The following is a 24,269-nucleotide window of genomic DNA, read 5'->3' on the forward strand; positions in this document are numbered from 1 at the left end:
AATCTGCCCTATTGACCAACGTTGACTTTTCTGGTTAGGGTTCTTTTGCTACTATTTTAAATTATCAGATTTGTAAATTGTACTATCCGTCTCTCTGCTGAACTTTTGAAGACTAAAAGAAGATTTGATCAAGGGTCTCCCCACATTGGGTTTGTCCCTGGCTGGTGCCACATCTTGTGTCCTCTTGTCTTGGCTTGTCTTCCATTGTTTATGTTTATGTTCTATTTGCATTTTACTATCATGTTGATGTGATTGCTAATCTGAAGATTGATACTGGGCTAGTAAAGAAATTGAAGTAAAATTGCTCTAAAGCATAGAACATACCATTGTTGCCTAAAATTAACATATCTCCCGATCTAGGGCACGAAATGAAGAGAGAGAGGCACCAAAATTTCGTTTTTCTTCTTCTCCTTAGACTCCACCCAAGTCACACTTCCTTTGGCTTCTCGGCTTTAGACTTCGCACTTCCCAGCTTCCTTAGAGATATCAAACTTGCTTAAGATGAAGTGCTCCAAATGAATTCGACTTGCTTGTATTTATGGGCTCCATATGAGGTTGAATTAGTGTCCTTAGGTCGACTTGATGTGGAGGATACATATCTTATATTTGACTCAATACTTGAACTTTTCACATGATTCAAAAGCCCAAAAAAGGTCTCTTTAAAAGTACACTGACTCTATTGACTCAGAATAAATCCTAGAAGTCCTCAATGGGGACTTTGACCTAAAACATGGTGACCCAAGCATGAAACCTGTGCTTTAATAAGTCACAATAATGATAATAATAAATATTTTCTCTATTCTTTTGACAGTACATAACAAGATGACTCAAATACATTAAATGAAGATCGAACCTAGTTACATTTGCCAACAGTAGTAACCAAACTCGCCACATTCGAAGCATTTGACCTTCGATAGGTCCTTCTTCTTCTCCTTGCCTCCTTTTGAGTTTTGTCCTTGATTGGGACCCTTGTTTGCCTTCCCTTTACTTGCAAGGGCTATGTTTTCTTCTTCCTCCTTCTCAACTTTCAGTCCCTTGCCATTGCTGCTGGTAGCTCCCTCTAGGAGACTGAGCCTCAACTCCTCCTTAGCGAAGTCACTCCACAGGTGTTCTCATCCTGTTAGCTGATCTCATCTAGTGATCCCCTGAACAAAGGTATGTCATTCCTTGATAAACTGTTGATTTGGTAGCCACGAAATTCGGTGGAGAGGTTGGGGCACATGAGATCTCCAATACCGAGAAAGGGTTTGGGCAGATTCTAAACAAATCCAGAGATATTAAAATAATTAATATTTTTAATGGAATCCCTAAGTCTAAACTTAGGGAAAACAAAATATTAATGTGTATTAATATGAATCTGTGTTAGAATGGTCCAAAAGACATGGATCAAGCCAGATCTAATCTTAGCTGTTGATTAGGGACTTCATCTCGGCCGTTGAAATATCAACAGGAAAAGTATAAGAGGAGGCTTGAGGGTCACTTGGAGAGTACACCAGAGTGATCATCCATTCTATTCTCTAGAGCGAGATTTGCTAAGAGAGATAGAATCAGTGATCGGGAGAGCAGCTGAGGGGCATTGAGTATAGAGAGACAGAGGCAGAGATAGTGTCGAGATAGCAGCAGAGCAACTAGAGAGAGAGATGCATGAGCAGCCAGTGCTCACGCAGGGCCACGCAAAGGCAGCTAAGTGCTGTGCAGAGCACCAGAGGGGCCAGCGTAACTGACATAGAGGTTCAAAGAGCTGACGCAGGGTCTCCTGGGGCTGAGGCAGGCCAAGATAGGCTGACGCAGTGCCAACGTTGGGCTAGGAGAGGCTGACGCAGTCCAGATTGGGCAGACGCTGGGGTTTCTGGGGTAGATTGGAGTTGAGTAGCTGCCGGAAGGATTATCCGAGGTCTCAGCTAGTAGATTTGTCAAAAACCGAGAGGTAATACTGCTAAGGAAATTCTCTACTGGTTAGGCCAGTTTCGGCACCCAAATTGTACTCTAATATTGCTTAATAAGAAAACCCTCAGATAGATGCATCGATTTTCCCGCATTGGGTTTTTCTGGGGACATTAGTCAAAAAATAATGGTGTCATATGGTGTGTTTATTTCTGTTTATTTTAGTTGCTGATCTATAATATGTTGAGCATGCACTAGTGTTTATTTTCAATATTTACATTGTAAATAACTTGTTAAGGAAAATAACAAGTAGGTAGGAATAAATCAGATAAAATGCATTGAGGGGTTCTAACTAAGTAAAATTAGAAACTTCAACATGGTATCAGAGGGTGATTGCAGATCATAGGAGGACTAAGAGACATCAGTCGAGCAGAGCAATAGCAGCAAAAAACAGCTGTCTCAAGGTGACAGAAGTTGTTTCTAGCAGCGCAAAAGCCAAGAAGTGTGACGCAAAGCTAGCCAGAGCCATGCAAAGGAAGCTAGAAGCTGCGTAGAGCCTCAGAGAGGCCAGCGTTGCTGACGCAAAGCCAGCCAAAGCCATGCAGAGGACGTCGGAAGCTGTGTAGTGCCTCAGAGAGGCCAGCGTTGCTGACACAGAGGGCTAGAGGGCTAACGCAGGGCTTCCTAGGGCTGATGCAGACCCATCCGAGGTGATGCAGGGCCAGTGTGAGGCAGAGAGGGGCTGACACAGTTCAGAGAGAAGTAGTTGCTAGGGTGTAGAAGGCTACAGGAATATTGTAGAGTGGCGCTAGTGAGGTACTGTAGTTAGAACAGTGCCTAACAGAGCAGGGCCAGAGGAGTTGTTACCTAGGGTTTCTAGCCGAGGAAAACGGATCAGAAGTGTAGCTGCACAAGTCGATCAAAGTAGGGGGTATCTCGACAAACGGCAATAGGATTTCCAGGAGGGAAATAAGGACTCAGAGGGAGTCCAGAAGAAAACTTCCAGACGGGAAGTAGAGACTCAGAGGAGTCGAACAGAGAACTTCCAGGAGGGAAGTAGAGGAGCATCATGGCAGTACATGGGGTAAGATACTAGGATAGACTGGACAGAGCATCGAACTTCGCAGTCTGGAAGGCCAAAATCTTATAAGTGCTATAAGTGCTTGACAGGAATCGTGTCAAGAACTTCGCAGTCTGGAAGGCCAAAATCTTATAAGTGCTATAAGTGCTTGACAGGAATCGTGTCAAGAACTTCGCTTTGAACGTAATAGTTGTCCCAGTCGGCCCCAATGATAATGACAGATACAAAGAGGCAATGGCAAGGGCCAAGTGCATCATTCTTGACGGGGTCAAGGATCATGTGGTACCACATATAGCCGAGAAGAAAACGACATTTGAGATGTGGGAGGCTCTCAAGAAGCTGTACCAGCATACTTTTGTGTAGAGAAGAATGTTGCTCGAGAACCAAATGAAGTCGTATTAGATGAAGAAGAGTCAATCGATTGACATCTTCTCGGAGGACTGAATGAGATTCGAGACCAGTTGACTACTATAGGAGTGACACCGGATCAAGAGCTTATGGTGAGGACAACCCTGAATTCTGTCTCAGAATATTGGGAAGTATTTGTCCAGAGTATGTTGGGCATAGGGACTCTCCCCCCTTAGGACGAGATGTGGGCAGCTCTTCACCAGGAAGAGATCAGACGACAGTTAAAGACAGGTAGTAGCAGCAAAGGGATCAATGTCAAGTAGGAGGAGGAGGATGTGGCCCTAGCATCCGAGGGAAAGCAGGAGAAGCGGAAGGAGAAAGATCTCTCCAAGATCAAGTGCTTCCACTGTGGGGAGTTGAGTCATTATGCGACCCAGTGTCTAAAGAAGAAAAGTAAGGGAGAGTCTTCCGAGACTAAGGCAGCGCCAACACGGGCAGAGAAGGAAGTTTTGACGGACGATGACTGTACCATGAGTGCTCACGCACCACTTGAGCAGAAGTGGGGAGACATCGAGCTGTAGTCAGGCGGACTACAGGCAATGAAGGGCAGGATCCTTGAGGTACCCAACCTCTTGGATTAGACCTTGCTACGAGAGCACTGACGAGGAGTAGCAGGACTGATTGAGTTGGGTAGAGACGAATGCGAATGGAGCGGCAGAGAGAGCTACAGTGCAGGAGTCCCGAGACAACGCGAGGCTAGCAGGTTGCAGCAATGCAATAGGCACATGAGTGTTGCACCAGTGTAGGACGGCATAGGGAGGTGTGCATTGGTGCGAGATGCAGGGAGTTGTTGCAACAAGGCAGAGGTTAGAGAGGTAGCACTTGGCAGCGGCAGAGGGAGCTTCAACATCAGTGGGTGTCTCTAGCCCAACATGGCGGTCAGTTGGGAGATCAATTACTTACTTCTCAGTAACTGAGTTGCAATGCAGTAGTGGGCAGCACGATGCAGCATGATTAGAGGAGGTGCAGTGTGGATGCAGTGCTGGCAGAAAGGACCAGTAGCAACACGAATGCAGAGGGAGTTGTCGTACAGATGCAACAGTGGCAGTGGTAGAACCATGGGCAGCAGTACAGGATGCAACAGTGCAAAGGATGTTGGGCAGGAAGGCCGAGCATCAGCGCAATTACCGATGTCGGATGATCAAAGTAATACTCAGTGAGGAGTATTGCTAGAGCACAGTCCTCGCTAAGAGGGAGTGTTGATAGGGGGTAGTAACGGATGTGCTATAGCCTCGAAATTTGGTGGAGAGGTTGGGGCACATGAGATCTCCAATACCCAGAAAGGGTTTGGGCAGATTCTAAACAAATCAGGAAATATTAAAATAATTAATATTTTTAATGGAGTCCCTAAGTCTAAACTTAGGGAAAATAAAATATTAATGTGTATTAACATGAATCTGTGTTAGAATGGTCCAAAAGACATGGATAAAGCCAGATCTAATCTTAGCTGTTGATTAGGGACTTAATCTCGACCGTTGAGATATCAACAGGAAAAGTATAAGAGGAGGCTTGAGGGTCACTTGGAGAGTACACCAAAGTGATCATCCATTCTATTCTCTAGAGCGGGGTTTGCTAAAAGATATAGAATCAGTGATCGGGAGAGCTACTGAGGGGCATTGAGTACAGAGAGAGAGAGGCAGCGATAGTGCCGAGATAGCAGTAGAGTAGCCAAAGAGAGAGACGTAGGAGAAGCCAGTGCTCACGCAGAGGCAGCTAAGTGCTGCGCAGAACACCAGAGGGGCCAGCGTAGCTGACGTAGAGGCTCAAAGAGCTGACGCAGAGCCTCCTGGGGCTGAGGTAGGCCAAGATAGGCTGACGCAGCGCCAACGCTGGGCTAGGAGATGCTGACACAGTCCAGATTGGGCAGACGGTGGGGTTTCTGGGGTAGATTGGTGTTAAGTAGTTGCTGGAAGGATCATCCGAGGTCTCAACCAGTAGATTTGTCAAAAACTGAGAGGTAATACTGCTAAGGAAGTTCTTTATTGGGTAGGCCAGTTTTGGCACCCAGATTGTACTTTGATATTGCTTAATAAGAAAACCCTCAAATAGATGCATCGGTTTTCTCGCATTGGGTTTTTCTGGGGACATTAGTCAAAAAATAATGGTGTCATATGGTGTGTTTGTTTCTATTTCTTTTAGTTGTTGATCTGTAATATGTTGAGCATGCACTAGTGTTTATTTTCAGTATTTACATTGTAAATAACTTGTTAAGGAAAATAACAAGTAGGTAGGAATAAATCAGATAAAATGCATGGAGGGTTTCTAACTAACTAAAATTAGAAACTTCAACATGGTATCAGAGGGTGATTGCAGATCACAGGAGGACTAAGAGACATCAGTCGAGCAGAGCAATAGCAACAAAAAACAACTGTCCCGAGGTGACAAAAGCTGTTTCTAGCAGCGCAGAAGCCAAGAAGTGCGACGCAAAGCCAGCCAAAGCCATGCAGAGAAAGCCGAAAGCTGCGCAGAGCCTCAGAGAGGCTAGCGTTGCTGACGCAGAGCCAACCAGAGCCATGCAAAGGAAGCTGAAAGCTGCGCAGAGCCTCAGAGAGGCCAACGTTGCTGATGCAGAGGGCCAGAGCGCTGATGCAGGGCTTCCTAGGGCTGATGCAGACCCATCTAGGTTGACGCAGGGCCAGCGTGAGTTAGAGAGGGGCTGACGTAGTTCACAAAAAGGCAGTTGCTAGGGTCTAGAAGGCTGCAGGAATATTGCAGAGTGGAGCTGGTGAGGCACTGTAGTCAAAACAGTGCCTAACAGAGCAGGGCCAGAGGAGTTGTTACCAAGGGTTTCTAGCCAGGGAACCCAGATCAGAAGTGCAACTGCACAAGTTGATCAAAGTCGGGGGCATCTCGACAAGCGGCAGTAGGATTTCCAGGAGGGAAATCAGGACTTAGAGGGAATCCAAAAGAGAACTTCCAGATGGGAAGTAGACTCAGAGGAGTCGAACAGAGAGCTTCCAGGAGGGAAGTAGAGGAGCATCATGGCACTACACAGGGTAAGATACCAGGATAGATTGGACGAAGCATCGAACTTCGTAGTATGGAAGGTCAAAATGTTATCAGTGCTTGACAAGAATCGTGTCAAGAACTTTGCCTTGAATGTAATAGTTGTCCTAGTTGACCCCAATGATAATGACAAGTACGAAGAGGCGATTGCGAGGGACAAGTGCATCATCCTTGACGGGGTCAAGGATCATGTGGTGCCACATAGCCGAGAAGGAAACGACATTTGAGATGTGGGAGGCTCTCAAGAAGCTGTACCAACATACTTCTGTGCAGAGAAGAATGCTGCTCAAGAACCAGATGAAGTCGTATCAGATGAATAAGGATCAATTGATTGATATCTTCCTCGGAGGACTGAATGAGATCCGAGACCAGTTGACTGTTATAGGAGCAACCCCAGATCAAGAGCTTATGGTGAGGACAACCCTGAATCTTGTCTCAAAAGATTGGGAAGTATTTGTCCAGAGTATCTTGGGCAGAGGGACTCTCCCACCTTGGGACGAGATGTGGGCAACTCTTCGCCAGGAAGAGATCATACGGCAGTCAAAGACAGGTAGTAGCAGTAAAGGGATCAAGGTCAAGCAGGAGGAGGAGGATGTGGCCCTAGCATTTGAGGGAAAGCAGAAGAAGCGGAGGGAGAAAGATCTCTCCAAGATCAAGTGCTTCCACTTTTGGGAGCTGGGTCATTATGCGACTAAGTGTCCAAAGAAAAAAAGTAAGGGAGAGTCTTCCGAGACTAAGGCAGCGCCAGCACGAGTAGAGAAGGAAGTTTTGATAGACGATCACTGTGCCATGAGTGCTCACGCACCACTTGAGCGGAAGTGGGGAGACATCGAGCTGTAGTCAGGCGGACTACAGGCGATGAGGGGCAGGATCCTCGAGGTACCCAGCCTCTTGGATTAGACCTTGCTAGGAGAGCCTTGAAGAGGAGTAGCAGGACTGCCTGAATTGGGTAGAGACAGATGCGGATGGAGTGGCAAAGAGAGCTATGGTGCAGGAGTCCCAAGACAGCACGAGGCTAGAAGGCTGCAGCAGTGCAATAGGCACATGAGTGTTGCACCAGTGTAGGACGAGACAGAGAGGTGTGCAACGGTGCGAGATGCGGGGAGTTGTTGCGACAATGCAGAGGTTAGAGAGGGAGCACTTGTCAGTGGCAGAGGGAGCTTCAACATCAGTGGGTGTCTCTAGCCCAACATGGAGGTCAGTCGGGAGATCAGTTACTTACTTCTCAGTAACTGAGTTGCAGTGCAGCAGTGGGCAGCCCGATGCAGCATGATTAGAGGTGTAGTGTGGATGCAATGTTGGGAGAAAGGACCAGCAGCAGCACGGATGCAGAGGGAGTTATCGTACAGATCCAATAGTGGCAGTGGTAGAACCATGGGCAGCAGTATATGATGCAGCTGTTCAGAGGATGTTGGGCAGGAAGGCCTAGCATCAGCGCAGGTACCGATGCCGGATGATCAGAGTAATACTCAGTGAGGAGTATTGCTAGAGCACAGTCCTCGCTAAGAGGGAGTGTTGATTTGGGGTAGCAACGGATGTGCTCTAGCCACGAAATTTGGTGGAGAGGTTGGGGCACATAAGATCTCCAATACCCAAAAAGGGTTTGGGCAGATTCTAAACAGATCAGGGGATATTAAATAATTAATATTTGTAATGGGGTCCCTAAGTCTAAACTTAGGGAAAATAAAATATTACTGTGTATTAATATGAATTTGTGTTAGAATGGTCCAAAAGACATGGATCACGCCAGATCTAATCTTAGCTGTTGATTAGGGACTTAATCTCGACCGTTGAGATATCAACATGAAAAGTATAAGAGGATGCTTGAGGGTCACTTGGAGAGTACACCAGAGTGATCATCCATTCTATTATCTAGAGCGGGGTTTGCTAAGAGAGATAGAATTAGTGACCGGGAGAGCAACTGAAGGGCATTGAGTACAGAGAGACAGAGATGTAGAGATAGTGCTTAGATAGCAGTAGAGCAGCCAGAGAGAGAGATGCAGGAGCAGCCAGTGCTCACGTAGGGCCATGCAGAGGCAGCTAAGTGCTGCGCAGAGCACCAGAGGGGCCAGCACAACTGACGTAGAGGCTCAAAGAGCTGACGCAGGGCCTCCTGGGGGCTGAGGCAGGCCACGATAAGCTGACGCAATGCCAACGCTCGGCTAGGAGAGGCTGACGCAGTCCAAATTGGGCAGACAGTGGGGTTTCTTGGGCAGATTGGTGCTGAGTAGCTGCCGGAAGGATTATCTGAGGTCTCAACCAATAGATTTGTCAAAAACTGAGAGGTAATACTGCTAAGGAAATTCTCTATTGGGTAGGCCAGTTTCCACACCCAGATTGTACTCTGATATTGCTTAATAAGAAAACCCTCAGATAGATGCACAGGTTTTCCCGCATTGGGTTTTTCTGGGGACATTAGTCAAAAAATAATGGTGTCATATGGTGTGTTTGTTTTTGTTTCTTTTAGTTGCTGATCTGTAATATGTTGAGCATGCACTAGTGTTTATTTTCAATATTTACATTGTAAATAACTTGTTAAGGAAAATAACAAGTAGATAGGAATAAATCAGATAATAGCATGGAGGGTTTCTAAGTAAAAATAGAAACTTCAACATGGTATCAGAGGGTGATTGAAGATCATAGGAGGACTAAGAGACATCAGTCGAGCAGAGCAATAGCAATGAAAAACAACTGTCCCAAGGTGACAGAAGCTGTTTCTAGCAGCGCAGAAGCCAAGAAGTGTGACGCAAAGCCAGCCAGAGCCATGCAAAGGAAGTCGAAAGCTGCGCAGAGCCTCAAATAGGCCAGCGTTGCTGACGCAGAGCCAGCCAGAGCCATGCAGAGTAAGCCAGAAGCTGCATAGAGCCTTAGAGAAGCCAGCGTTGCTGACGTAGAGGGCTGATGCAGGGCTTCCTAGGGCTGATGCAGACCCATCTAGGGTGACGCAGGGCTAGCGTGAGGCAAAGAGGGGCTGACGCAGTTCACAGAGAGGCAATTGCTAGGGTCTAGAAGGCTGCAGGAATATTGGAGAGTGGAGCTGGTGAGGTACTGTAGTCAGAACAATGTCTAACAGAGCAGGGCCAGAGGAGTTGTTACCGAGGGTTTCTAGCCGAGGAACCCAGATCAGAAGTGCAGCTGCACAAGTCTATCAGAGCAGGGGGCATCTCGACAAGCGGTAGTAGGATTTCCAGGAGGGAAATCGGGACTCAGAGGGAGTCTAGAAGAGAACTTCCAGACAAGAAGTAGAGAGTCAGAGGAGTTGAACAGAGAACTTCCAGGAGGGAAGTAGAGGAGCATCATGGCACTACACAGGGTAAGATACCAGAATAGACTGGACGGAGCATCGAACTTCATAGTCTGGAAGGCCAGAATCTTATCAGTGCTTGACAAGAATCGTGTCAAGAACTTCGCCTTGAACGTAATAGTTGTCCCAGTCAACCCCAATGATAATTACAGGTACGAAGAGGCGATGGCGAGGGCCAAGTGCATCATCCTTGACGGGGTCAAGGATCATGTGGTACCATATATAGCCGAGAAAAAAACGGCATTTGAGATGTGGGAGGCTCTCAAGAAGTTGTACCAGCATACTTCTGTGCAAAGAAGAATGCTACTCGAGAACCAGATGAAGTCGTATCAGATGAATAAGGGTCAATCGATTGCCATCTTCCTCAGAGGATTGAATGAGATCCAAGACCAGTTGATTGCTATAGGAGCGACACCGGATCAAGAGCTTATGGTGAGGACAACCCTGAATGCTGTCTCAGAAGATTGGAAAGTATCTATCCAGAGTATCTTGGGCAGAGGGACTCTCCCACCTTGGGACGAGATGTGGGCAACTCTTCGCCAGGAAGAGATTAGACGGTAGTCAAAGACAGGTAGTAGCAGCAAAGGGATTAAGGTCAAGCAGGAGGAGGAGGATGTGGCCCTAGCATCTGAGGAAAGCAAGAAAAGCAGAAGGAGAAAAATCTCTCCAAGATCAAGTGCTTCCACTATGGGGAGCTGGGTCATTATGCGACCCAGTGTCCAAAGAAGAAAAGTAAGGGAGAGTCTTCCGAGACTTAGGCAGCGCCAGCACGGGCAGAGAAGGAAGTTTTGACATACGATGACTGTGCCATGAGTGCTCACACACCATTTGAGCGAAAGTGGGGAGACATCGAACTGTAGTCAGGCAGACTACAGGCGATGAGGGGCAGGATCCTCGAGGTACCCAACCTCTTGGATTAGGCCTTGCTAGGAGAGCCCCGATGAGAAGTAGCAGGACTGACTGAGTTGGGTAGAGACTGATGCGGATGGAGTGGCAGAGAGAGCTATAGTGCAGGAGTCCCAAGACAGCGCGAGGCTAGCAGGCTGTCGCAGTGCGATAGGCGCAAGAGTGTTGCACCAGTGTGGGACGACAGAGAGACTTGTGCAACGGTGCGAGATGTAGGGAGTTGTTGCAACAACGTAGAGGTCAGAGAGGGAGCACTTGTCAATGACAGAGGGAGCTTCAACATCAGTGGGTGTCTCTAGCCCAACATGGAGGTCAGTTGGGAGATAAGTTACTTCTCAGTAACTGAGTTGCAGTGCAGCAGTGGGCAGCACGATGCAGCATGATTAGAGGAGGTGCAGTGTGGATGCAGTGCTGGGAGAAAGGACCAACAACAGCATGGATGCAGAGGGAGTTGTCGTACAGATGCAACAGTGGTATTGTTAGAACCATGGGCAGCAGTACAGGATGTAGCAGTGCAGAGGATGTTGGGCAGGAAGTCCTAGCATCAACGCAGGTACCGATGTCGAATGATCAAAGTAATACTCAGTGAGGAGTATTGCTAGAGCACAGTCCTCGCTAAGAGGGAGTGTTGATTTGGGATAGCAACGGATGTGCTCTAGCCACGAAATTTGGTGGAGAGGTTTGAGCACATGAGATTTCCAATACACAGAAAGGGTTTGGGCAGATTATAAACACATCAAGAAATATTAAAATAATTAGTATTTGTAATGGAGTCCCTAAGTCTAAACTTAGGGAAAGTAAAATATTAATGTGTATTAATATGAATCTGCGTTAGAATGGTACAAAAGACATGGATCAAGCCAGATCTAATCTTAGCTGTTGATTAGGGACTTAATTTCGGCCGTTGAGATGTTAACAGGAAAAGTATAAAAGGAGGCTTGAGGGTCACTTGGAGAGTACACCAGAGTGATCAGTCATTCTATTCTCTAGAGCGGGGTTTGCTAAGAGAGCTAGAATCAATGATTGGGAGAGCTGCTGAGGGGCATTGAGTACAAAGAGATAGAGAGGCAGAGATAGTGCCAAGATAGCAGTAGAGCAACCAGAGAGAGAGACGCAGGAGCAGCTAGTGCTCACGCAGGGCCACGCAAAGGTAGCTAAGTGCTGCATAGAGCACTAGAGGGGCCAGCATAGCTAACGCAGAGGCTCAGAGAGCTGACGCAGGGCCTCCTGGGGCTGAGGCAGGCCAAGATAGGCTGACGCAGTGCCAACGTTGGGCTAGGAGAGGCTGACGCAGTCCAGATTGGGCAGACGGTGGGGTTTCTGGGGCAGATTGGTGCTGAGTAGTCGCCGGAAGGATTATTTGGGGTTTTAGCCAGTAGATTTGTCAAAAACCGATATGTATTACTGCTAAGGAAATTCTCTGTTGGGTAAGCCAGTTTCCACACCCAGATTGTACTCTAATATTGCTTAATAAGAAAATCCTCAGATAGTTGCATCGGTTTTCCCGCATTGGGTTTTTCCAGGGACACTAGTCCAAAAATAATGGTGTCATATGGTGTGTTTGTTTCTGTTTCTTTTAGTTGTTGATCTATAATATGTTGAGCAAGCACTAGTGTTTATTTTCAGTATTGACATTGTAAATAACTTGTTAAGGAAAATAACAAGTAGGTAGGAATAAATCAGATAAAATGCATGGAGGGTTTCTAACTATGTAAAATTAGAAACTTCAACATAAACCTGTTCAAAGTTGTTCGCACAAGTTCAACGTTCGCTGGTTTTTCTCCAGCAATTGTAAGCTCATCTCGATCTCCTTGAATCCTGGTGAGATAGGAAGTCACGCTCTTACCCTTCGACATCTTCATTGTCCTCAACTTCTCCTTGAGAATCATTTTACGATTCTTAGACGGATCCTAGTATAGCTTTACAAGGACATCTCGCATGTCCTTTGCCGTATTTTTGTCAGCAATATGTGGGACAATATGACCCCGAAGCCTGTCTAGGACCATCATCTTGGTCTTGGCCATCTCTTTCTTGAAGGCTTCCAATTTGTTGACCACTACGTGTCAACGACCCATAGCAGTACACCCCCTTTTTTCGCAAAAGGGATAGCGCCTGATCCATGTGTTCCTGCCGTCCAACTATCATCATCAGCTTGAGGATCATCTTATAATGTAAACCCAGTCTGCATATGTATAATGTAAATAGTCTCAGCAGATCTGTGTCGTGTATGCAATCACCTAGGTAAACCTACTTTTTTGGTGACGATCTACATTCCGGAATGTTTTTTGTCTCACCAATCCATTCTCAAATGGTCGGTAGAGTTTTCCTTTAGCCTTACCCCAAAGCCGAAATGGATTGTCACAGGGATCTTAGGGGAGTCCTAGTGTTCTAAATCAAGTCTATGTAAAAGTGATTTGAGAATAATCCTAACTATTTGGTTAGGTTATTTTATTACAAATTGTTTGATCTGCTAGATTATGTTTGTGTCGCAAAATTGGGTAGTCTGTGAGGGTTTTTTGTAAATGGGTTTTTCCACTTGAGATGTAAAAAATCATGATGTGAAATGTTTTGAGGGTTAGAAAAATAGTTTATCCTCTCATAGGTTAATTAATTAAATTTTCTGGCCAAAATTAATTGAAATCCTAAGCCAAATATTTGATTAATTGTCCTAAGTGAATTTAAATTTTCCAAAGGCGAAATTTTGGGTCCTTTAAAAAATTAAATTTTAAGAGGTCCAGGGACTAAGGTTAATTGACTATTTTGCTAAATTGTATGCCTTTGGTCCCTGGGGTTAAGTCAAAGTCAAAATTTTGAAGAAATTAATTCAAAAATTTAATATTTGAATTAATTAAAATACATTTAATTGAAAAATTCTAAATTTCCTCAATATTTAAAATTTCGACAGATGAGATTAAAAGAAATTTTGATCCTCATCAACAGTCAAGATTGCTTTGACAAGGATCACTCGAACTAGCCGTTGGAGGATTTATCTTTAAATAGGAGGTCATCTTGTCAGTCAGATTCATCCGATCTTTGGATCGTGTACTAAGTGAAAAGCGCTCTTGTAATCTTTTTCTGAGCAATAAAGAAAGACTTTGGGGTTAATTTCTACTGGTGTTACTCTTCGTGGAAATACTGTAAGATGTGTCATTGTCATGTACAGATTCCTTTTTAGCCATTGATGTAGCTTTCTGAAGAGTGATTTCAGTACAGATATCTTGCTCAGTCGCTGGGGTTTGAATGATAATTTAAGTTTTGAATATAATAGCAGGTATCTCTATTGAATTTGAATTTTATTATCGTTTTCTCGCTCTTTGTTGATGGTTAAATTGAGTTTTGTAGGAAAATATTGATTTTTTTTAGATCATCGAGTCTTCGGGGAAGTTCTCGGCTGAACTAGCCAACTCTCGATCCGTGTTTTCTGAAGAGCCCAGCTTAAATTTGATCCTGGGCTTATCATAAGATATTTTTTATGGGTGATGCATGAAGAGTTTCGAGCTCAATACCTCCTTTAAAAATTCAAAAAATTTAATTTTTTGTGCTAAATCGTTAGATCTGGCTGTTGAGAGCCTCAGATCATCAGATCTGGGAGCGGAGTCGGACTCACACTTCCTAGATCTGATAGATCTGTTGTTCCTGTGCATAGATTTGTAATTATTTTCAGTTTTCTAACTTGGGTTTTCGGGTTTTTTTTTTTAGTCTTTTTTGGGTCATTGTACATATCGTTTGGGTGTTTCTTGTTGTCCTGTAGCTGCAGATCTGAGACTGAAAGCTGTGCAGAGTCCAGATCTAGGCCCTGGAGGGTAAGATCTGGATCTCTGGGGTCCATCAACACCATTTTGGCAGGGATCAATCCAAATTTCACAATCCAAAGCTTTAAATTCATTTATTTTCAGGTCTGGAAATTTTCGTGAAGGTTTCATTAACGAATCTGAAGCAAGTGGATTCCATAAAAAAAAAAAAAAATTAGATCTGGATGATTTCTCTAGGGTTTCACTGGTAAATTTTAAATAGAGATATAACATCTTAAATCTGGGAATTTCTGGGTTTTATTGGGCACCATTTTTCTTTCTGTCTACTACCTGGGGTTTTTGTTTTGCGATCTCGCTGAAGAAATTTCGAACTTTTTGTTTTAGGCTCACAACTTTTTGTTTGCTGCCTATCCACGCATTATTACTGCTAGCATACCTTGCCAACTCTTTGAGGGTTCCTGCAAATCTTTCCTCGTACGTGCATTCCTCTTTAGCCTTGCCAAGTCCCCATTGCAGCTACCTTTTTCGAGATCCGTCCTCTTCTCCTGCGGCTTACCTACCTGCACTGTCTATCTCCACCTCTCCATGCTTCATCCGTTGTCTAATTCTCTCTCCGCAGCCTTATCCCTTCGCGGCTTCAACAGCTGCAGCCGAAATCTAACTCTCCCTCCGTTCAGCTATCCACCAACTCCTCACGCGATCCTTCAAGCCTGAGAACCCTTGCTGCCATCTCCATTTCGCTGACAAAACCCTCCATTTACGTGCTATCCCCCGCTACCAAGCTGTGTTTGCTGCTCATCTCCATCCCATGGCTCCCGTGAGCTACTCTTCCTTCGCTCTCTGAGCATTCACCTGCACACATTACACAAAAACAAACACACACTTCGACTTTTTTTATGCGTAAGGGTTTAGTTCTTGTATTTTTTATTTATTTATTATTTCTTTTGTTTTGTATTTTCTCTTGGGGTTAGCGTATTTTTTAAGTTTCATTTGAAATTTGATTTTGTATTTATTTTTAGTTTTTCATTTATTTTTGTTTTTATTTATGACTCTTTGATTTGTATTTCATTTTCACTTTAAGTTTGTTTTGATTTTATTTTTATCTTGATTTTGATTTCATTTAAAAATAAATAAATAAAACATTTAAATAACTTTTAAAAATTAAAATACTAAAAATATCTGAAAAATAAAATAAAAAATCTAAAATACTTTTAAACTCCTAAACATTTAAAAAACTTTAAAAAAATTCTAAAAATTTTAAATTTGTGACCAGTCACCAAGGATTTAAAATGAAATAAATTAAGGGGTTTTTCGCTTAAACATTAAAATTTTTAATGTGGCCTATGGCCCATTAAAATTTTCGATTTCCCGTTGATTTGTTTTATTTCATTAATGTTTATATGCCTAAGTTAAAGTCCTTCGGTGTTTCTGATGTTAAATGATAAATCTTAAATTTTATGATTCTTCTATGGTCAAGGTGCGATAAATCATATTGACTGTTGGAAAAGGTTAATTAATTCTAGATCTTGGTCATTAACGATAATCGTCTTAAATCTGGAATATCTTGTGTGATACAGTTTTGGGCGTTCATATTGATTATTCATGATTGTCATTATTCGTCACATATTGAAGATTGTTCTGGATAACTTGTTTTATTTAGTTGATGGTTAATTCAAATATTAAAGGCACTGGTCTATAATCGTTTCTATCTTGTGGTCGTGTCTTGTTTACGTTGGCGTTTAATCTATTCATTTGATTTAATCGAGATTCATTTAGATTCATCAAGTTGTCCGTCATTAAAATCTCCTAGAGTCTGTTTTTCACAGGCTATCCTCATCCATTTACCTAGGGACTACCCCCCTTGACTTGTCTAGGAGAGAGTCTAAACGAAGTGAGTAAGGATTTAAGAGTGACAGCCCTTACTCTGAGCGTTGTCGCGGTGCCTAGACACTTGGTGCGACAACATAGCTGTTGTGGATTTGTCGTCTCTGCCATGACATTTGTCACAAACTCCTTCAAGCCATGCTCATCCAGTAGGAATTGCATTTTGGCTTTCTAGACGTGAAAATTTAAGGCTTCGTCAAGTCTATCCTAATCTCTGAGCCCTATTATGGCCATTGTTGCAAAACTTAAATATACTGGAGAATTAGTACCGGAAATCTCCTTCTCCTTCCTGCTAGACCTTCTTCTGCTACTAGCACTCCCTCTGGAATGCACAAACATGCTCATACTTGCCTATGAAAATCCTTCTTTGGCACTCGCACTACGTGCTACTCCTCCATTGGGAAACTTGCTCTACCTTCTAGAAGTTCTCAGAATCTGGCACACACACTGCTGCTCATGATGCATGCATTGGCTAAACTGGCAAAGCATGCTATGGCCTTCTGCTACCGAAAATCATGAATCTCCTGCTATAACTGGAAAAATGGAAACCCTCTAAGAATTTATGGAAATTCCCTCTCAGTGTGCTTTTCTCTTACCGCCCTGCGCAGATCTGTAATTGCAAACCCTTGCTGCAATTTTTTGTGCCCAAATCTACTTTGCGAATTAATTGATCTGCTCACCAGAAGCCTCTATCCGACAAATCCAACTGCTTGCTGCTACTGCCTCTAGGATCAATCAAACTTTTCCTTCACCCTAAACTGGAAATCAATTTTCTTGCCCCAACAATTTGCACTGCATGGCTGGCCTACACAGATTTGGAGAAAGTGCTTTAGATCTCCCTTTGAAACTGCACGACCTCTCTTCCTTTCGCCTCTGAGCCTCTGATTTGATCAATAATGCTCTGATACCATGTGAAATTTACACGAATTCACCAACTGGATTTTATTCTAACTGATTAGCAATTTATTTGTTTATGACAAATATCAAATAAATCATTGATGCATTCTTCACAATAAAAATATGTTGCGGAAGTAAAGAAACTGAGAAATAGATGCACACACAATAAAAATAACACCAATAATTTTGGACTAAACTCACTTGAAAAACCCCAAAGGGAAAACCAGTGCAGCAGATGAGGGTTTAATTTATTATGTAGCAATTTGGAAATAATTACAATTGGATGCCCAATTGGCTATCCTCCAAAAATATACTGGCAAGATAATTTGGAGATCCCAGATGTCCTCTGCAAATAAACTCGGCCTCCTTTGGCCTACTCAAACCCCACACTGGCTACTTGCATTGCATCTTGGAACTCGTACTGCGGGCTCTAAATAACTCGCATTGCCTGGAAACTAGCCCAAAGTGTGCCGTCCTGCCTCCCTCTAACACTGGAAACCACTCACTCTACCTTCCGGAATATATCTAGCCTCTAGCTACGAATCTATGGTTCTTCTGACAACTCGCATTGGTTTTTTTGGCTATTCGCACTGGCAGTTGGCCCTTTCTGTAGATAATTCGACCTCCTATCTCCTGTCTCTCTAAAATTGATGACTCACTGGAAAACTCTATGGAATTCTACTACCAAATTTTTTGCTGCTCCCTCTCTCTGATGCTCACCCTCTGGCTCAAACTGCACCCTCACTGAAGCTGTGAACTGGGTAGCTCGGTCTGCCACAATGATCACTTTGAGGCCACTAATGATATCTCCAAGCCCTTCGATTTGCTCTTATAATTTCTCGTTGAGACTTTAACGGCCACGATTTACTCCATCGATGGCTAAGATAAATTAGACTTCATTAATTGAAGTCTCTAGAGAAATCTTGGACATCCTTAATTAATTAACTTTAATTTACCACTCTTTCTAAGTTAGACTTAGGAAATATTTTAATTATGACAAATTAATTTAATTAAGGTGTTTCCCAAACTTATCTTGCGAAACCTTTTCTAGGTTGTGGAGACCTAGTGTTCCGTAGCCTCTTAGCATCATCTGAGACTAGAACACCTGTCCAATGCTACCATAAACTAAAAAGGTATTCACACCATTAGAAAATATATGCTAGATCACCATAAAAATATGTGCCATAGAGAAATATTCTAAGTTGCAAGAAACGTTGCCCAGGGGTCTATTTTTGGTCGGAAACGAAACGAAAATGAGGAAACTTGTACCATATGGTCTGGAAACTCGTTTCCCGCTGTACTGGCCCACTTCACACTGGGGAAACGTGGCCAGTACGGCTGGAAACGAGTTTCCAGGCCGTACGATAGAGTTTCCAGTTAACATTTGATGTTTTCTTTTATTTATTTATTTTATTTTTTCGCTTCTAATTTAGTGGGCAGCCTAATGTTCAAACCTATGGCCCTAATGTTGATATGAAATTTTACTTAAATTTTTAACATTACCATGAAATGACTCAGGATGTTTGAGAGTGGTTTCACCCTCATTAGATTTCATATGGAGAAAGTAGAATTTTAGATCTCACTCAAAATCTAGCAGACTTATCTGTTTTTCAGGATTTCAGGATTGGGGGGATTGCAATGTTTCCATTGGATTTTGTAATGTACTAGGGTATGGAACTTGTATTTAATCAAGAGAACCAAGCCCTCTATGCAGGGGAGACTCCCAATAATCAAGAGCACCTAGGGTATGGAATTTGTATTTAATCAATGGCACTAAGGTCATTCGACTATGTAAGAGGAGATTCCCAATCAAGCACGAGACAAGAAATTAGAAATTTCTCGTTGCTGATTTTGGATATTGCTATTTTCATTATGTGATCATTCATGAGTAAATGTGATGTAAATTTAGAGATTTATAGTTTATGCATTGACAATTGACAATTTAATCATAATGTAATAAATTAGAATGCATCATGTACGCTTTATGATTGCACATATTTCTTAAATGTCCTATATATATATATATATATATATATATTGCGTTTTCCCGTTTCCAAAATTTGGGGGGGTCACATTTCGTACTTGTGCCTGTTTCGGAAACTCGTACCCGTTTCCCCATTTCGTGCAACTTAGGAAATATTCCATGCTAATAAGCTTGAACCATAGTATATATGCCAATATTAAATCACCACATCCAGGACTCCAGGAGCAATAATTAATTGATGATACTTAGGGAAACCCTTAATTGATGGGTATCTCACTCCATAAATGTGCCAAAAGTCAATTGAATGTGTGAGCAATATTGTGGAAGATCCTCAAACACCCGACAAACACCACATGCGCTGGATGCAAGTTTCCACACAAGATATGTTGATGCGAACCAGGAAAGCAGTGTACCTAATCATCATAACTAATCTCACCATGGTGATTTGGTCATGGGGGGTCAGCACGACAACCAACTACAATGGTAGATAGTCAAATAGTAAAAAAAACACACATCTTGAACCAAGGTACTTCCATATAAACCACTGAAAATCATGATATGCTCTAGGAGAACAAAGAGATGAGCGTGCAAGCAGAAACTCTTCTCTAGACACCACACACCCACTGTTGGCCATCGTCAGTTGTGTCATAAGGGAAGTTCTGAAGAAAGATCGTCATAAATAATCTCACCATGGTGATGCTCATGGGGGTTCAACATGACAACCAAGTACCATGGTAGATAAACAATTAAGAAAACATACATCTTGAACCAAGATATCTCCATATAAACCACTGAAAATCATGATATCCTCTAAGTGCACAAACAAATGAGCATGCAAGCAGAAACTGTCCTCTAGACACTGCACAGCCGCTGTTGGCCATGGTCAGTCATGCCATAAGAGAAGTTATAACAATACCCCTGTATCTGTCAAGTAATCTATTAATGCCATCGTGCAAGTCTTTGATATGTGTGGTGAAAATCACAAGGCTTTGTCCTCATACAATAAGGGGCAACACATCACTTACAAAGGACACACTTAAGACTCTAGAAATCTGCAAACAATCTTGTATATGAGCCTTTTTTTTAACTGTTGCTGTAAAGGTTGCTACACTATGTTCTTATTTAGTTGCCATGCTCTGTTACTCTATACTTTGTTTCTGTTGACCTTTTTTTTTCATTTCTTTCCATCAAGAAGGCGAGCTTTTTATTTTGCAAAATAAAATATAATGATATATTTATTAGCAGTACCTTAGATTCCTAACTATTCTCACTGCTCATGATCCGAGGTTAACTCTTCAAGAAAGGTGTTGTCTGCAGATTTTAGTTCCAGTTCCACAGTATCCACTTTACTCTGCAGCTATCTCCCTATTTGGCGGCACTCTTGCACCATACTACCTGGAAGAGAGCGCAAATTGGGGGCTGGATATTGGGGAATTAAGAAAATCGGTTTCGGAAGCCCGTTATAAAGGAATAACTGTAAGTATTTATTACCTCTGTAAAGTTGGACCTGGTTATACCATGTTTATCTTTGAGAATCTCAGAAAAGTGGGTTGATAATTACTATTCTGTTATCCACAATGCAAAATGCTTTGCACGCTAAATAACTTGACATCCTTTAGACTGTGTTTCCTGCCCCTGACAATTTTCCTGCATGGTGATAACCTTTATAACTTTCCAATGGTTTCCAAAAACAAGCAATTATTTTTTGTTAAAGTGAACTTAGAAGAAACTGTAATAAGCAAATTTCCTTGTCCACTTAAGTGCCACCTGGTCTTTTTTTTCAGTTCGCATGTATTTTTTTTCCCTCTTTGGAAATAACTCCCCACGAAACTCTTGAGCACTTCCAAGTTCCACCCATTCCGAGAATACTACCTAGTGTAAAGCAGGCAGTTTAGACTTAGTGTTCCTAACCTTGTGGAAATCAAACTGGGGACCTTCAAAGTGCTCCAGGCTACTGGCATTGTTGTGGCACCAGTGGATCAACAGATTGAGTTAACCCTTAGGGCTTTTCAATGCACATGTATTGCCAACCCATTGGATATTTTTACTTGTATATTGAGTAGAAACATGAGTGACTCATATATAAGATCCTATTCTGATCATTCTGAACAAACTTCATTTTGGTGACTGAAGGTTCGAGCCATGGTGATTATAAATCCAGGAAATCCAACTGGTCAGTGTCTAAGCAGAGATAATATTAAGGAACTAATTGAATTTTGTTATGTTGAGAATCTGGTATTGTTAGCAGACGAGGTTTATCAACAAAATATTTATCAGGATGAGCGCCCCTTTGTAAGCGCAAAGAAGGTATGGTCTATGTTCAACATTGCAGCATACTTTGTTGAGGAACTGTACTGACTAGTAACATATTATAATAAAATATTCTGCATTTTGTGCGCAGGTTTTGATGGACATGGGCTTACCTTTCAGCAAAGAACTCCAACTTGTGTCATATCATACTGTATCGAAAGGATACTGGGGTGAGTGTGGGCAGCGTGGAGGATATTTTGAAATGACAAACATTCCTCCTAAGGTGTGCTTACACTGCCTCAGTTTCTCTTCTATGAGCTCCTCTTTTTTTTTCACTTTTGGGGTTAAAAGTTAAAACATGTCTGTTTCACTGCAGTGATTGCACCTGCATCTAGATATAGAATTGTGTTTTTAATCTCATGATTTGTTGAAAACGACAATTGGACAACAAAATCATACGAGTAGAAATAGGCAAATAAGTTTTGTTAAAGATACTTCATCAGTCAAACTTGTGGAGGGTGCAATTTTTTTCAAAGAAAAGTGTCTGCATTGAAGATATGTACTTGTTTGAAAGTAGTAATGGTAATTAATGATTTATAGAATAAGAAAATCTGTGTTAAAACATTAATGTAGGTTTGGCATGCATTCTCTCCTAACACTGACATTGACAACTGTTTTCTTGCTGCTTCTAACGTTCTTGTTCTTATGTGCCTCTATGGACTGCTTGTTGTAAAGGTGGTGCATGTATGTTGCCATTAGGTTGATCAAAACCTATAAAAGCATTAAAGAGTAACAGTGGGGATTCTGGACATCCAAAACAACACTCACAAAGGCATGGGAGAATAAAAACTTGCAGGCAACAAAAAGCCAAATGTTTATAGATCTAAAGTATGTGTTTTGATATTTGCAAATTGCAACTGGACAGCTACAAACAAGAACATTTATGAAGATAGTGGGTGACTCTAAGTTGTTTTTTCTTCTTTAATTTGAGGCCATAACTACCATCATTATTGTCAGAACACAAATTTTATCAGGCACGATGAAATATATATATGCTAGAAGAATGGACTTATTTTAAGATCTGAAAATCTCAGGGGGAGGGAAAAATTGTTCATTGTTATCATAAAATTGGGGACCAGTGAAATAATCTGTTTCAATGAAAGAGTGAGCTTCGATCAGAACCCCATCAAATGTCCCTGAGATGATTTGGACAAGAACAAATGCTGAAAAAGACACACGTATTGTTGGGTACACAATGCCTCTTATCATAGTTGGGATAAGTGTTCAAGAAATCCAGTGGAAGTAAGAATGACGCAGAGGCATGAGCAACGATGGTATTGAAGTTACTAAGTTTACTTAGTTTAGAAACCCTTCATGCACTTTTTCTGATTCAGCACAATCTCCGCCTTATTTGTTTCTCTGTACTCAATGCCCCTCAACTACTCTCCCGATCACTGATTCTATCTCTATTAGCAAACTCCACTCTAGAGAATAGAATGGCTGATCACTCTGGTGTCTTCTACAAGTGACCCTCAAGCCTCCTCTTATACTTTTCCTATTGACATCTCAACGACCGAGATGAAATCCCTAATCAACGGCTAAGATTAGATCTGGCTTGATCCATGTCTTTTGGACCATTCTAACACAGATTAATATTGATACACATTAATATTTTATTTTCCCCAAGTTTAGTCTTAGGGACTCCATTAAAAATATTAATTATTTTAATATCTTCTGGTCTGTTTAGAATCTGCCCAAACCCTTTCTGGGTATTGGAGATCTCATGTGCCCCAACCACTCCACCAAATTTCGTGGCTGGAGCACATCCGATGCTACCCCAAATGAACACTCCCTCTTAGCAAGGACTGTGCTCTAACAATACTCCTCACTAAGTATTACTTTGATCATCCAGCATCGATACCTGTGCTGATGCTAGGTCTTCCTGCCCAACATCCTCTGCACTGCTGCCTCCTATATTGCTGCCCATGGTTCTGCTACTGTCATTGCTGCATCTGTACGGCAGCTCCCTTTGCATCCGTGCTGCTGCTGGTCCTTTCTCCCAGCACTACATCCGCACTGCACCTCCTCTCATCATGCTACATCGTGCTACCCACTGCTGCGTTGCAACTCAGTTACTGAGAAGTAAGTAACTGATCTCCCAACTGACCTCCCTGTTGGGCTAGAAACACCCTCTGATGCTAAAGCTCCCTCTACAGCTGACAAGTGCTCCCTTTGCCGCTGACAAGTGCTCCCTCTCTGACCTCTACGCTGCTACAACAACTCCCTGCATCTCACACCATTGCACATCTCTCTGTGCCTTCCTACACTAGTGCAACACTCCTGTGCCTCTCGCACTGCTGCAACCTGCTAGCTCTGCGCTGTCTCGGGACTACTGCACTGTAGCTCTCTCTGCCACTCCATCCGCATTCGTCTTCACCCACTCAGCCAGTCCTGCTACTCCTTGTCGAGGCTCCCGTAGCAAGGTCTAATCCAAGAGGCTGGGTACCTCAGTGATCTTGCCCCTCATCGCCTGTAGTTTGCTTGACTACAGCTCGATGTCTCCCCACTTCCACTCAAGTGGCGCGTGTGCACTCATGGCACAATCATCATCTGTCAAAACTTCCTTCTCTGCCCGTGTTGGCACTGCCTTAGTCTCTGAAGACCCTCTCTTACTATTCTTCCTTTAGCATTGGGTCGCATAATGACCCATCTCCCCATAGTGGAAGCACGTGATCTTGGAGATATCTTTCTTCTTCCGCTTCTGCTTTCCCTCAGATGCTAGGGCCACATCCTCCTCCTCTTGCTTGACCTTGATCCCTTTGCTGCTACTACCTGTCTTCGACTGCCATTTGATCTCTTCCTGGCGAAGAGCTGCCCACATCTCGTCCCAAGGTGGGAGAGTCCTTCTGCCCA

At 42.9% G+C, this 24,269-nt stretch overlaps 1 protein-coding gene across 2 annotated transcripts in view; it reads left to right on the forward strand.

Moving 5' to 3' along the window:
• LOC149247442 (glutamate--glyoxylate aminotransferase 2-like) overlaps positions 1-24,269 on the forward strand; it is a 251,463-nt gene that overhangs the window by 133,338 nt on the left and 93,856 nt on the right. For both annotated transcript variants that reach the window (XM_089458217.1, XM_089458218.1), the window contains exons 7-9: positions 20,424-20,582; positions 21,240-21,413; positions 21,508-21,639. In XM_089458217.1, the coding sequence (XP_089314343.1) occupies positions 20,424-20,582; positions 21,240-21,413; positions 21,508-21,639 (465 nt within the window). The remainder of the gene's footprint in view (positions 1-20,423; positions 20,583-21,239; positions 21,414-21,507; positions 21,640-24,269) is intronic.

This window comes from Pinus tabuliformis, chromosome 7 (genome assembly GCF_031772625.1).
Source record: "Pinus tabuliformis cultivar Carrire ecotype Pingquan chromosome 7, CPIR1, whole genome shotgun sequence".
In the NCBI taxonomy this organism is placed as follows: Eukaryota; Viridiplantae; Streptophyta; class Pinopsida; order Pinales; family Pinaceae; genus Pinus; species Pinus tabuliformis.